This window comes from Dermacentor variabilis, chromosome 5, assembly GCF_050947875.1.
Source record: "Dermacentor variabilis isolate Ectoservices chromosome 5, ASM5094787v1, whole genome shotgun sequence".
Classification (NCBI taxonomy): domain Eukaryota; kingdom Metazoa; phylum Arthropoda; class Arachnida; order Ixodida; family Ixodidae; genus Dermacentor; species Dermacentor variabilis.
The window spans coordinates 175911565-175926418 of NC_134572.1; the positions used below are offsets into that span (position 1 = coordinate 175911565).

The following is a 14854-nucleotide window of genomic DNA, read 5'->3' on the forward strand; positions in this document are numbered from 1 at the left end:
GCATCTCGTGTGAACCCAAGCGCATCATCATGAATTATTTAACAAGACACCTCGTGCAAACCTAAGTAATAGCAAGCCTCCCTGGAACAGTACGTTCATCTAGTTTCGTAAAGAAAAACAGAAACACTTCCAAAGACATATAGTTTTTGTGCCGCTAGCATACGCAGCCAGCAATGTGCCAAATTAAATGCGAGCATTCATCGTCTTTGTTCACATTTAAAGTGTGCCAGTGCAGTGAGAGGTTTTTCTCTCTCCCAAACTGAGTCATTCAACGACACGGTGCAGTCACATCTCACTTTATTGCAATTTCACCAATAGTGTCTCAGCAGAAGCTATGTGTATAACGAGACGCACGAAGAGTCCACTTATTAATGACGAGTCAGCGCGATGGCACGGTGCGGTTGAAATGACTGTTGGGATGAACCTCAAGCCACGGTACTCTGAAGACCGCTGACGTGCTTGTGGTAGTCGATGACGACAGTCGCCCTGAAAAGTACAAATAGAAACAAAATGAAAGGCTGTTCAAACAGACGCAATAAGGCTACAAGAAAAGCAGTATATATGAAATGTTTCAAGTCCTTACCTTTATGAGATTATGTGCTTTTATGCTGCACTTGGCTATTCGCTTAGCATTGTGCATTCACAGATTTTCGTTCACGGAGAAGCAAACGCGGGGGACACTTTTGCCTGTCAGAAGTTTAGCGATCCTATATTTTTCTTCACATCGTGATTACTGCGGTGCGCTCGCTGTCATTATACTCGAGACTATGCGAAATTTATTTTCTTAGGGATCTATAAGCTTACGATAAGAAGTGAAAGGCTTTCATGAAACCGCGGTGTAGTGATACTGAAAGACTACGGCGCAGCACAAGCCATGCCGTGATTTCGCAAAGTGCATTCAAAGCTTGCCTTAGCGTGTTTTAGTGGAAACCATGATGTTCACAAAGAAGAAAGATTAGAGCCCTTTCATAAGTATATTACTATTGAAGTGATGAAAAGAACAATGTTTTATAACCGCATTCTTCGAACATCTGTTCTTCTTTTATTATTCTCTCGTCTGTCGTATTCGTGCCAAATTCAGCAGCTCTAATTTTCTAGCAGCTGCGTCGGTTGTTCATATTGTATTTGGCAGAATATCTATAACCGATTCGCGAAGTCGCACGTAGAATCCGCACGGAGGTCTAGCTGACAGCGTTTCCTCCTTGTTCGGTGAACTCTCTCAAGTGAAGCCAGCTCGGCAGTAATGGTTGGCAGGACCATTATTATATAATTCAGTGAATTACCACTTAGCTTGTTAGCGTTGAATATTCATTATTTTGCACGTAGCTAGAAAATAAGCGAATACTGTCCACGGCAGGATATCGGAACAATGTGTTTGACGTAAGTTCTTGCGAAGCTGCTGTATCCTAAAACAATACCATGACACAACTAGTAAGAATAAACACCTGCCGGGGTTGCTCAGTCGCTATGGTGTCGGGCTGCCGAGCACAAGGTCGCGGGATCGAATCCCGGTCATGGCGGCCGCATTTCGAGGGGGGCGAAATGCGAAAACACCCGTGTGCTTAGATTTAGGTGCACGTCAAAGAGCCCCAGGTGGTCAAAATTTCCGGAGTACTTCACTACGGCGTGCCTCATAATCTGAAAGTGGTTTCGGCACGTAAAACGCCATAATACAATTTTTTTAACTTGCAATAATAGAATTGAGTGTTGTATGCCTGCGTCAAACCAAGCAGAAAGTGTGCAGTTAGTGAAAACTGCCATGTGGTGTTCTGGTTGTGTTAGTTCTGGTTTTAGTAAACTACTCAATATAGAAATACTGCTGTAAACCATGCGGCTGTCACCCTTGTCAAAAACTCCCGTGCTTCACTCAGAGCAACGAAATCGCCAAAAGCTATTGCTACCACAGATTTAGAGCCGCTATATTTTATTGCGCGTAATGGCACTTCCCAGCAACTTTATAAATTGTAAGCTTATTACGCACATGTTCCCAGGTTTACTAAACTTAAACAGCTACTCTTCGTTGATCGGCGCTCTGATGCAAGCCACTATTGGTCGTCGTGTTTCTGAAACAATTCGCACGCCGATAACCAATTGCAGACGGCCCTTACGAAAGACAAGTTTTGTGATTACGGGGCCAGATGATCCCTCATTGCTTTGCACAATACAGAGTAATGATATGAACGACCGCCTTATGCAACCTGCCAGTGTTTGTAGCATACGCAAGTTAAGGAGAGCCGCCCCTCTACTTAAGAACACGCGTCGCTTTTCAAGAACTGCCATGCAGTGTCAACGGAGCACAGTGACCGCTTTTGTCACAGAATGACGCTACCATTTACTCTATTGGGCCGAAGTGGAATGTTTGTAGAGGGACGTTTTGTATTACAGGGGTAAACGTTCGTTTTTTGTAACCGCGTGCTCAGGTGTAAACAATTTGGACGCGTAGATCCAGCGAGAGCAGGAAACTAAGCAGCCCGTGCCGGCTATCGCAAAGTTATATCTAGAAGATTTTTCAAGTTCTGGCAGATAAAGTTAGATGCGGGGTTGGCGTTCAGTTTGTCAGCTTGCTCTATTTCGTCCACTTATCATTTGAGCTAGAAACATCGATCGCTCTGCACGAACTAACGCAACATCGTTACGCCGAGTGGTGCATCACGCGAATTACTTCGTACATATTCTTTAAACCCATTTCGTACAGGGTACCAAACCGGACGTGCGTCTGGTTGGCCTCCCTAGCTTATCTTCCTTCTTTTCGCTCTCTCCCTCCTGTCTGACGTGACGTCGCAGCATTACGGTTGTTTGTATCCGCAAAATGCTTGAGCCCAAATCACATTTGATTAGATGTATAACGTCGCTTACACAAGGCAAATGCTAATAATACAGGGCAGCATGCAGCGCACTTTACTTGCCTGAAGTGCACCTTGCCGGTGGCTCCCGCAGGCGCCTTCCAGAGGACCTTGACGGCGGTCTTTGGTGCATTGCCCGTGTGAGTGACGCCGGAGCACTTGGTGACGGCCTTGGCTTCGGGACTGGCCTCGAACTGTCCGATCTCCTGGTTCTTCTCGTCGAAGGCCTTCACGAAGAATCCCTTGAAGGGTGTGCCGCTAGAGGAAAGCGTCACTGCGAGTAGGCCGCAGAGCGTGAGCTGAGATGACGAGCGGCAAGAATATTATTTCGGAAGCTTTGAAGCACAAGCTGGTGCCCCTCAATGGCATCACATGAGTAATTCGGGGGACCTGCCCAGGGTCATGTTCCATCGTGCACAGCGCGCAAATATTCCTTTAAGTGTCATGTTCGCAGCAGTTAGGTTTAAATCGAAATAGGCATCTGCGCTTATGCATTTATACGCACTGATGTATGGAAATGGTGCAATCATCAGGCGAGATGAGGGGGTATAATGAGGAATGGACCTCTTAAGGCCAATCGACATGGAGCAATTCTCCGGCAAAAAGCAATGGCCGCCCGGAGGCCGGCGGCCAAAACGTAGCTGATCGCCGCCGACCAAGCCGTCAACCGGGGGCCAGCCGGAAGCCGGAAGCCCCGAACGCAGACGGGCAGTGTGGACCAATCAAGGCTCGACCGCACCCGACTTCCACTCGCGAATATTTGACGCACCTAGCCATAAAATGAGTGCCGCCGCGAAAGCAATTACTTCGTATGAAAGTTTGGTATTGAAGTTTTATAATGGGAAGTTCGCGTTTCGTCGCACAGAACCTCGCCGCCGCTACACTCCCGAACGACCACAACTGCACAGTGTGAACAACTCAAGCAATTTCTCCGCGTTCTGCAGTCTAGGTTCTGGTGGGAAAAAGTTTAAATTCTGAAATTAACATGAAACCTACATAATGAGTCGTTCTGTACGTCACCACTAAATAATGAATGCTATGCCTGTAAAAACAAAGGTGTTCTTTTATTTTCGTTCTACTGTGTAATAAGCCACGGCGCTTCTAGCAACACTGACATTGTGGTGGCGGTGGACTAGCCGCGGCAACCTAGCTTTTCGCTGCATATGTGTGGAGCACGACGAAGGCACGCCGCTGTATCGCCGCGCCAGCGCTTGCCGCAGAAAATTCGCCGGGAAAGTTCGCTCCATGTCGGTTGACCTTTACTCCAGAAGTGTGGGCAAAGTTGTCCAAAAGCATCATGTTTAGCATAACATTTGCTGTCATTTTGATGCCAAACACTGCTGAATTCACGGACTAGGTAATCCATTTAGATTAAAAAACTTAGCCAAACCAACCTCCTCTCTCTTTGTACACCAAAAAGAAGCGCAAAAATATTAAAACAGGAAGAAGCAAGTGCTTGCTTGGCCATACAATTACGAGCAGAGTAGAGTCTGTACAGTAGGTTTACGAATATTCGTGACCTCCCCGTCTTTCTTCTCTCTCTCTCTCTGTCTCTCTCTCTCTCTCAGGAATCTTCGTCTTCTTCATCTGACCTGCACTAAAACCTTGTCTGGCCTAATAGAGCCGGTGGGAATGGCCACTGAATGCAACAAAAGGAGCTTAGCAGGTTACGCGCTGTGCGCGTGTTAGGTTATTCTTTACTAACGAGCCATTATTAGTTAAGTACTATGAATAAATAAAATAATACATGTCGACAATACCGATGCATCAGTCAGAGAAGAAGACCTAATGCAGCGTTGAAGCCTTCTTTATTAGGTAGAAGGAAGCGCTGGCATGCAGTAAAAGTAAAGGTTAATGTTGTTTTCGCACGAAGAATACCTAGCTTAAAAATTTTGCAAATATTAAGCGTGAACTGTGGTTACATCTAAAAAAAGGAGAAGTTTATGTATATGCATGTCAGCACGCTGATTAACACATTGTGACGCGCGACACGGCAGAGGAAACTACATAGAAATAAGAAGTAAGCTTTTGACACCTCTAATTAGGACATATTAGCAGGCCACGTAAATTGTTTTTCGTTATTCGCCACAGAAATGGTGTGGATGAGGGCAGGGGTCTAAGAAATAGGTTATTTGCATCCTTATATCTAGAGCGATTCTATGCGGTAGAGCGATAGTTGCGCTGCGCAGGGGACTAAGATCAAATGACAGGAAGAGACGAGGCAAGCGGGAAACGCTGCCTCTAGTTTATTTTATTTTATAACCCGTAGGGCTGTCTTGTAGAAAATATATAAAAGAGTTTGTATGAAATATAAGCTAGCCTCCATAGGAAAGCATTTAAAAGGGCATTGAATGGAAATATGAAGTCGAAGTAGGTCAACAGATTATTCGTGTAGAAGTCCATCATCGTTTTCTGTGCGCCACTATACGTACAACTTTGTCGTGTAGAAAATTGTCGCCGGAAGTCCCGCTGCTCCTCCTCGATCGAACAGTCTCCGTCACAACGGATGAACTGACGTGCTCTCTCTCTGACCCCACGTAACTTGATGACCCCACGTGACCGCTCTCTATGCCACTCTGTGAATCTCCCAGTGCTCCCGTCGTACGCGAGCTACCACAGTGCACGCAAGGTGGTGGCACTCCAATTTTTCATTTTCGTTATTTTCTCGCTTACAAAACCACTCTTCTCAATACGGATGATGAACTTGTTGTTATAGAAGCCTGACCTTTCAACTCTAGCTTGATTTATTATTTTTCCGTGGTGTCTCTTCTCCCCTCCATCATTCCCCTCACGCCCTAAGCAATGAGAAAGCAGAAAATACGAGCCCACCGGCGACGACATCTCCAGCCTTGAAGTCCCTCTTGTCCTGGACCAATTTGAAAGGCGTCGCGGGTCCGGCCACTTCACCAACGGCGTCCTTGTGTTCCGGAATCATGGTGGCGCACGCCGACTCGGGGGCGCCGTCCGGGTGAGCCCAGCAGGCAGCGACGAGGGCGACCAGGAGAACGGCTTGCCTGACGAACGCCATGTCTACCGATGCTTTTCTGCAAAGGAGGCCAAGTCAAACGTGTAGCAAGGCTTAGCCTGGCCATCGGTATCGCTGGAAGGTCGCGTTAGAAAAAAATATCTCGCATAATATATGCCCAACCAAGAGGAACGGAGAAAATACCTGAGGTTAACTTTATTTCTGTATTTTATTTATCTATTTATTTATCTCGTTTGATAATATCTTTGACAGAAAAGTCAAATTATATGGGCTCTTTAGGCCCCACGCCATATCTGGTACTTATCCAGAGATGGCGTGTAACGTTGTAGATCGTGTAATTAGTTATTTTCTAACATCACTATGATAAACTTCGCCATAAACTACAACGTACTTACCAACTGGAAAATACACCCATCAGAACTTTTACGAAAAAGACCTGATGAGATTTGTTTCTATATCTCACGCTTGATGCCGTTCACATCAAGGCCAAAGCCAGAGGCATGCTCCTCATGACGTGTTCTGTACTGGGTTGTTTCTTTTATATTTATTTTATCTAATACCGCTACACAGTTAGTCACTTTTCAAACTTTTTGTTTTGTTTTGTTTGCCTCAGAGTTCTGTGGTGAGAACGTTTTGCGCACCTAATAACGTGTAGCTTATTGAAAAAAAAATTACCCCCTTCAGAAATCTTTCTAAGAGTTCCTGCGCAGCTCAAAGCTAGTCACGTGTGGGACACTTGGTGATGCGTAGACAGAGTTGCATACTGCACTCACTAAGATAGACTACAAAAAAAGAAAAGAAAAACAGGGCAAAAAAGAAAGAAGAAATCACAGTTTGGCGGATGCTCTATAAAGAAAATATGAGGGCCCTTGTCCGAGTCATTTCTAAGATTGCGAATAAGGTTTTTTTTTGCACTGCCTTCGCATTTCTCTACTTGTTAGCCTTCCAACGCTCGAAACAAAATGTTCTCAATTGCTTCAGAAGGTGGCGAGATCCGCGCACTCTCCAAGACACGTAGGACGGGACGGTCGTAATTTGTTTTCCAAAAGTAGCCCGTCGTCTCAGGGGACTTTGTGTGCCCTTTTTCCGTCCGCATTCATCACGCTGATGGAGCCGTAATCGAAGCGTAGCACCTCCCGCCTCCCCAGCTGACGGCAACAGCATGAGAACCGGAAATAGAAACGCAGCGGGCCTCTCAGATATGAAAAAAATTTACGCAAGTGAATATGGCACCTGGTCTTGGCGGCTTAATTTCTGCCAGGGAATTGCCCAAGGTGAAGAAGCAGATGGCCACTGCGCACTCCAGGCAGAAATAAGAAATAATAGGAAATGTTCAACAGGATATGAAGGAAATACATCACTAATATAAATACTAGGCCCCGTTGCTTTACAATTAAGAGGGGCTTTTTTTGTTTCCTGACGACTCCACTTCTGCATTCTTGACAAATGAGATGTCTCAACAATGTGCACTCTTTCCGTAGCTACTTAAACAGTACGCGAAGCAGGAACAGGGCTGACATACACTGATATTTTGAATATCTCGCATTTAAAATGGCGTCTGAAGTACTCTTCTATTATAAACTTTTGTTTGCTTCTTCCCGTGCCTCCCAGCTAACTAACGCAATGCCTCTTTCTCTGCCAGTCTGGATCAACTCTAAAATCGTTTGTCATTCAGGACAATAAAACTACGGGCAAACAGAAGCACTGAACAAATTGTTCGTGAAATACTGAATTTATGCAACACTTATCTAAATATTCGAAAGAACGTGGTTGTCTTTCTCTCGCTCTCCTATACAGTCATGTAAACTGCTGTATATTTTTTTTCATCTCTTGTCGTGCGCTGCGATGGCCCCATTATGTCGTGCAAGAGAAAATTTCCATGAGCTGGTTTATTCATTGTGAACCGAAAGCTCATTTCTCTTTTTTAATGACTCATATTCCATATTTTGATTTCACTGTTTCAAACACTCTTACTCAACCGTATTTATTATCGTTGTTTTTACTGATGCAAAGCATGCTTGACTTTTCGCTACAAGAACCGGAAAGACGTGTAAAGGAGTGATCATGAGCTGACTGATTTATCCAAAAAGTTTAACATGCTGCAGTAATACTAGGGCTACGAGCGATGCCGCAGTGGAGGGCTCCACGGATCTTCCCTCGCCTCCGCGTAGAAGAAATATTTTGCGATAAAAAAAAAACATTCCAACGCCTAGCAGCTCGAAGCTAAGAAGAGATTCCTTTCTACAACCTTACCCACAATGTTACGGAACAATCTGAAACAGTTCTCGAACTGCTACACCAAGAAGAGGATTTTCTTAAAGTACTCAACGAAGTTCTTCTCCTATGTTTATTCTAGAACCCAGTCACAAGCTGTTCATTATCAGCGAACTTTATTGCCACGACATGTGCGACATAATATTCGGCCCTCGTGACATCATAAACTGATCGATAATAATAAACAACTCGCATCTTCTGCTAAAAACTTTCAAATAATTCTAAGGGTGCTGAACCACACAAATCCTAGTGCCAGTGCCATCTTGTTCCTCCTCTTTCAACAGTCATTGCCAACAAGTGTGATGCTGCAAGGACGGAAGGCAGGCAAAATCGTTCCACTATGAAAAAGTGGTAAAAAATGAATTTTGACACCAGCAATTCTTTATCGCACGCCAAAATAAGGAACGTTCCTGCATTTCGCTTTTACCGAAAGGCCACCGCCATGGCTTCGATACCAATTCACGACTGCGCGCTTATCCGCCGCCCTGGCCTGGCGGCTGTGGCATTGCGTTGCTCAGCTGGAGGACGCAGGTTCGGTCCCGGCTGAGGCGGCCTCATTTCCATAGAGGTGAAAGGAGAAAACACTCTTGTACTTAGATTTAGGGGCACGTTCGGGAACCCCACGTGGTCAAAATTAACCCGGAGTTTGCAACTACGGCGTGCCTTATAATGCTTTTTTAGCACGCAAAGCCCTGGAATGTATTTTTAATTCAATTTTCAACTTCATGCTCGGCTGCAAGGCACCATAGCCACTAAGCCGCCCACGAAGGTGATGGTCATGAGCGTGGGACTTTATAATATCATTAATGGTAAAGCGGTGACGCACTGTTCAACAACACAAGACGGGCTTACGTTCGCTCGCCGCGTATGCACCCAAATATTTCGCGCATTTCTGTACAAGCGCAAGCGCGCATGACTACAGCATGGGAAACAGAATTGATTATTTTTGTGCTGGTAGATCAAGTCAATTCAGAGAACTATAACAGATGCGCATCACGGTGCTGACTACGTTGGAGGGCGTAGTGTGAATTCGCAACTAGGGCAAGAAAATTTAGACGGGCACGAAAACCGAAATGCCTGATGGGCAGAGAACTTCTTCGTACAACCTCGCAGACCATGCTCTGACTGCGTGTCAATGAACCAAGGATCTCGGCGAGCGTTATCTCTCGATGCGGTCGCCAACGACAAAGCGCGTTCGAAGAAACTGGTGATTTAAAATTCTGAAATCAGTCGGGGTATATTTTACAGTACCCGAAAAATACGGGGCTCTGGCTCAGCTGCGCGTGTGTTCTATCGTCGCTGCAGCTCCCAATGCCTCTTTCGTCATGCGCTCTTTGATATCGCCACGATACGGCAGCGTCCTTCAGCTTCACGCGCATCGGCGGCACCACGTTTTCAGCCTAAAGAGCTCCTAGGTGAGGCCTCTTACCGTGAGATGTAAGATTAGATCTACAGAAGGAAACAGCAACCATAAAAGAGCTTAATCGCATCGCAATCATCTGCACCTGAAGTCGGGTAAGAACGAGTAAACGAAGCAGCTTCTCGGTGGACATAGAAGAAGAAGAAAAAGCTGCCCGTCTCGGGATTAATGCCAAGCGTCGATGGTGACCCAGATATGGCGCACTTCGCTCGCTCTCCCAGGCCTCTACGCGAGCCTTAATGGCGCATCGGTAGGCAATTCACCGCGCGTAGGTATCCTTGGAATATGTGCATACGTGAACGATAGCAGCGTCACCTGTCCCTTGCTCTCTACACTATCGAATACTAGAACAACTTGCAGTGGTTCATTTAGGCCTGCATTTTGTGTCGTGCACTTCTTTGTGGCGCTCTAACGATTCCCCGCCGATGTATTAGATTTTGGAGCTTTGTGCTGCGGAGCGCAGAATACTGACAATATTTTGTAACTTTAAATGTAATGGCCTCATTCGCACAGCCATTAAGGCAGGAAATGCTGCAATGAAATAACCGGATGCACTAGAACCCCCATTAATAAAGATACATTGGACACCTTCCGTTCGGCGCCTTCAGAATGAAATAAACTAGAATTAGTAAATAATGATAGTTTCTTTTTAGCGTTCTGATAGTGCTTTGCATAAGTGCTAACCCCGTTTCTGCGACACTCTAATTTCGCTAACAGTCATGAAAGCAAGGTGACCTGCGGCTTTATATTCTCTGAACATCTAATTACAAGTAATGACGAGTATTGTTAAGTATTGACAACCCTCTAAAAGAAGGCCGTACTGCACAAAAACAACAGAGCACCCAATCAGGAACGACATTTGCACTACGCTGTGCCGATCTAGTGAGTCCTGTCAGTTTTGTTCTGGTTTGTCGGAAGTGCCTGGTGCACTACAATACAAACAAATTAACGCAGCCTAATTCTGCGCTGTACTTCTTTTATCTCCAAGCAATCACAATTGACTTTCGACCGTGGTTTGAGGATGACCAGAAAATCCAAGCCATGTGTCTCGGTAAAATTAAATAAAAACGGAAGTGAGTAGCGCAACTTCGCTTTGCGTAGGAATTGTATTACCTTTTGTCAGGGTCAATCTTACTGGTTTACGTAACTGCGTTCCGAGGATCAAGGTAGTGCTTGACATTCTGTGACAACTGTGCCCCACTCGGAAAGCAGCAAATGGGATCTACAACCCGCTTCAACGACAAAGGAACAAACCCCAATCATTCACGTCTTCCGGCCTTCCATCGAGTGCCAGGCTGATTTATTCTACATGGCAGTATAGCCTTCTACAGAAAGTATATAAAAGTCAGAATCAAATGGTGTTTTCAAACCACCGTATTTTTTCCTGCCTGCCTTCCATTTTTTCACAGTGTTTTATTCTGGTAGCTTAGACCACAGCGCGATTCATACGTTCAGGGCCGCTACACTGTAAAATAATTTACACCCTAAAAAGTGAAAAAGGGTGTAAATGTGTCTATAACTCACACCCTTATGGTGTCCGTTATATAGATAACACCCTAAGGGTGTGAGTTATAGACACATTTACACCCTTTTTTACTTTTTAGGGTGTAAATTATTTTACAGTGTATCGCCTGGGAAACGAATCTCGATCGGTAACTTGCGCTCAAGGGCGACCAAGAACCCCCAGCGAAGCAACCAGAAGCGGTCGCTCGACCAACACGACGACGAGCTTCAATCACGGTGTCGGGTTCGCACTGTCAGCAACAGCTGACACGCTTTCCGGACATGTCAAATGGGGAGACGAACCGGTGTATGGAACAAGAAGCAAAACAAAAAAGGCAGCACGGCATTCTCGACTATGCTTTTCTATTTCTGCTCGGACGACGTGTTCGCCATTCAATTGCACCGTCAGGAATATCGTGCCGGCGGGCAATAGGGCACAGAGCCTTGCCCCGGATGTTTCGCCAGAGATCCTCACTTCCGAGCAGCCGGTTTGTGGATTCGCCGAATATTGTGTCTTAGAAGCTCGGCAACGACTGTGAGTTCCCCGTGGCGATCTTTCTGTAGGATGCTGCGCGCGGAATCACCTCGCTGGAGTGAACAGCATTCAGCGAAAGCTGCCAGACATAGCAAGAAAGTGAAGAAGATTGCAACAGAGAAGGTGACCCGCGTTAAAGAGCTCTCTCGGGAAAAGAGCGGGAGGCCTTCCTCCTAACAGTGCTAACGGGAACTGAGAAACAATGGAAGCCCACGCTTCCCCGCGGTGTTTCTACAGAGGGCTGTAGCCAAGCGAATCCGTGTCGCACATGTCACTTCGCACATACCTTTTTTTCTCCGGTGTGTCCACACGAGCGCAAGCAGACGAAGCGAAAGTGCTCTGGATGTCGCAAAACGCTTTCTTCACGTCCTCTCACACGACCACTCGCTTTTTTATAGGGCCGGTAGTCGCCATCTGGCGGGAACCTTACGTCGACCACCAGCTCCGTGCAGTTACAAGTAAAACCAGAAAGTCGGGAGGAAAGCAAGAGTCAATCGAAAGCGGTGATTTGAGCGTGCCTGGCAAGAGCGCCCACTGCGAGGGGGAGGGTGAAAAAAAAAAGAACGCAGCGGAAAGCCGCGGCGACATTGACGGCGTTCTTCGCCTCGCATCATCCTGCAGATTAAGCAGGAGAGGGTGGCACGGCGTGCAAGACCGCGCGGGGCGTCGGCGTTCGCGAGGGCGTCGAATACGAGCGCAGTCGAAGAAACAACACCAAGAAGGAGCCCGCCACGAGGAATAACAAAGAGGCGAGTCGAGATAGCCGGTGAGAGGGCGAAGCAGTCGCGCGGCCTTCTGGGCTGACCGCGGCGACGGATGACGTCAGGGCTCGAACCGGGGGAACCTCTGCGGTCGTGTTCTCCACGGTTAACACTGAACCGCACTATGCAAATGAACGCTGTGCGTGGGGGGGTTGTCGCAACGGCTCGTTATCATCACCGTCCGTCTTTGCTTTCAGCTGGCCCGCGTCACGTAAAATTATAGCCGAAAGCTCAGGCGGGACATATCGGTTTCATCCTTTTACAAGGCTCCGATACGGGCTCGAAGAAAACCCCGCGGCCAGTGGGCGTGAATACTTCGTGAACGAAGTTCGGCGACCCCTATGCGTAGGCAGCATTGGTAATCGGCTTCGGAGAACAGTGCCACTGCCTGGGTTTCCGAATATTTTTTGATGCGAAAGTGTTCCTGTTGCACAACAGTCAGGTAGCGCTCGGGAATTTCGTAGCCTTTGCAGTTAAATCGGGCAAATTTATTTTTCTGATTGTAGCGGTTTCCTTTTTGTAACACTAATTTCGCGACTGTCTGAACATAATGGCAACGATAATAATTTGTTTACGTGCCACACCATGAACATGAACAAGAAGCGACAATAAAACTGTAAATCACAAAGTTAAGAATCGATCATTCATGTAACATAAGCTGCTAATAAATACCTTTTACTGCGCTTTTAAATCGTGTGACGGCGTCACAATTTTAATTCGCACGGTAAATATCGCATTTCTTGCGCGTGATGTTTTCGCTTATGGATTGGTGATCTTGGGAGAATGCTACTCGACTTGTCAGTTCTAGGTTTGACACAAGCTATCACTATCTATTTGCTAATGTGTTTCAAATAGGGGTAAATGTCCATTTCTTCTATGTAATATTTTGTTTGTCACTCATAAACATTCGCGTGGATTTTCACGTGGTCTTATACACAGAGATTGAATTACAGCGATAAGAAACATAAACGCTGTGGTGCAAATAAACACCGCCATAGTTTCGAAAATTCGCGTCGATTGCGGTAAACCTCCTTAGACTTCAAAGAAACCATTAGTGGGCATCAGATTGCACATATTTGTCAGAGTCGTCTCCTAATTTCCTAACGCTGTAAACAATTTCAAGGCAGGTTCTGTTTAGCGATAAAGACACGTCTAGACAGTTGCTTTTCAAATGAGACGAAGCAGCATTTTATCAAAAAAAAAAGAACTGTCATCCACCCGAATGTTGGACGAAGCTACAAGGAAACCCAAAGAGCTTTGCGCTGTACCACTTCACACTGTAGCAAACCAACTAGTCAAAACCACCACCCTTCCAAAACGGAAGCTTTGGGGTTAAGGAAAAATTCGTCCTGGTCAAGTATTCGAACACGGGACCAACACCTTTCAGGGGCTGCCACTCTACCATCAGAGCTAGCCAGGAGGCTAGCAGATGGGAGCGCGAGGGCCAAGTAATGGACTACTTCGAGCACAGGCTCACTGAATAAAGCAGCATTTATTTTAGTAACTATGATGTTGTGCCTTCATTTCACGTGAAGTCGTTTAATTCACCAATGATAAATATATAATAATTTCCCAGGCATAACTGCATGTCATACGCAATGTCATCGGCGCAATGGTAATGAAAACATTCGCATACATTTGAGTTAAAAGTCGGAGTGTTGTCTGTCCATGCGTGTGACGACATGGCTGGTAACGCCAAGAAACAGTTTTCTACAATAAGCACCTACGGGTGCTTATTGCTTACGTGTGCTTATTACGGGTACCTACGGGTGCTGCGGCAAGTTCTGAATCAGAGGCGCAGCCCTGATCACAAATGTATTATACGTGATGCCTTTGAACCAAAACGTTTGGTATGAGCGCTCAAACGTACTTCAAAAGTCCACGACATTTTCCGGTCACGGCCACCCCGGTCCATGCTTCATTATTGCCTAACACAAAATACTTATTTCAAGAAAAGGAGCAAATAGGAGGCATGGAATGAAACGTCCAAGCAATAATACCTAAAAGAAGTTTCTGGAGTAGTACCTCCTTTAATCATGTTTTACATTACGCGTTTTACATCTGGACGTCACCTCAAACTTGCTACAGCATTAAACAAAAGCCTCGCTGAAGCAAATCCGAAAAATAAGTGTCTCGGGTGTTTACTTGCATGTCAAATGAAAGAGCCAGACAAAGGCCTTCTCCGTGCAAGAATATGTACTTTCTTTGTTCCGACACCATCAGCAAGGACGCAATATTGCATAGACATTTTTCGTCATTAAAAAAATTAAATTCTGGTGTTTTACGTGCCAAAACCACGATATGATTGTGAGGTACGGCATATGGGAGTCTCCGGAAGTGTCGACCCCCAGGTGATCTTTAACGTACCCCAGATGCACGGGCGTCTTCTTTTTTTTTTTTTTTTGCACTTCGCCCCCATTGAAGTGCGGCCGCCGCGGCCGCGATTGATCTTGCGCGCTTGTGCTTAGCAGCGCAACACCATAGCCACTAAGCCACCGCGGCGGGGATTTTTCGTTCTCAGTAGAAAAAGCG

At 46.0% G+C, this 14854-nt stretch overlaps 1 protein-coding gene across 1 annotated transcript; it reads right to left on the reverse strand.

The window, feature by feature from the left end:
- Positions 1 to 280: 280 nt before the first annotated feature.
- On the reverse strand, positions 281 to 11971 carry LOC142583356 (defense protein l(2)34Fc-like). Its single transcript, XM_075693782.1, has 4 exons — positions 11848 to 11971; positions 5673 to 5887; positions 2907 to 3117; positions 281 to 486 (listed from the first exon to the last, which is right to left on the reverse strand). The coding sequence occupies exons 2-4, from the start codon at positions 5869 to 5871 to the stop codon at positions 426 to 428; spliced, it is 471 nt and encodes a 156-aa protein (XP_075549897.1). The 5' UTR covers positions 5872 to 5887; positions 11848 to 11971; the 3' UTR covers positions 281 to 425.
- Between the last annotated feature and the right edge of the window lie 2883 nt (positions 11972 to 14854).

Bases quoted from the DNA above. Each gene is read 5' to 3' on its own strand.
- LOC142583356 (XM_075693782.1), bottom strand. From the start codon at position 5,871: ATGGCGTTCGTCAGGCAAGCCGTTCTCCTGGTCGCCCTCGTCGCTGCC. The intron at 3,118-5,672 runs GTGGGCTCGTAT...GCCTACTCGCAG, and splicing joins GGCTGGAGATGTCGTCGCCG to TGACGCTTTCCTCTAGCGGC. The intron at 487-2,906 runs GCAAGTAAAGTG...TGTACTTTTCAG, and splicing joins ACCGGCAAGGTGCACTTCAG to GGCGACTGTCGTCATCGACT.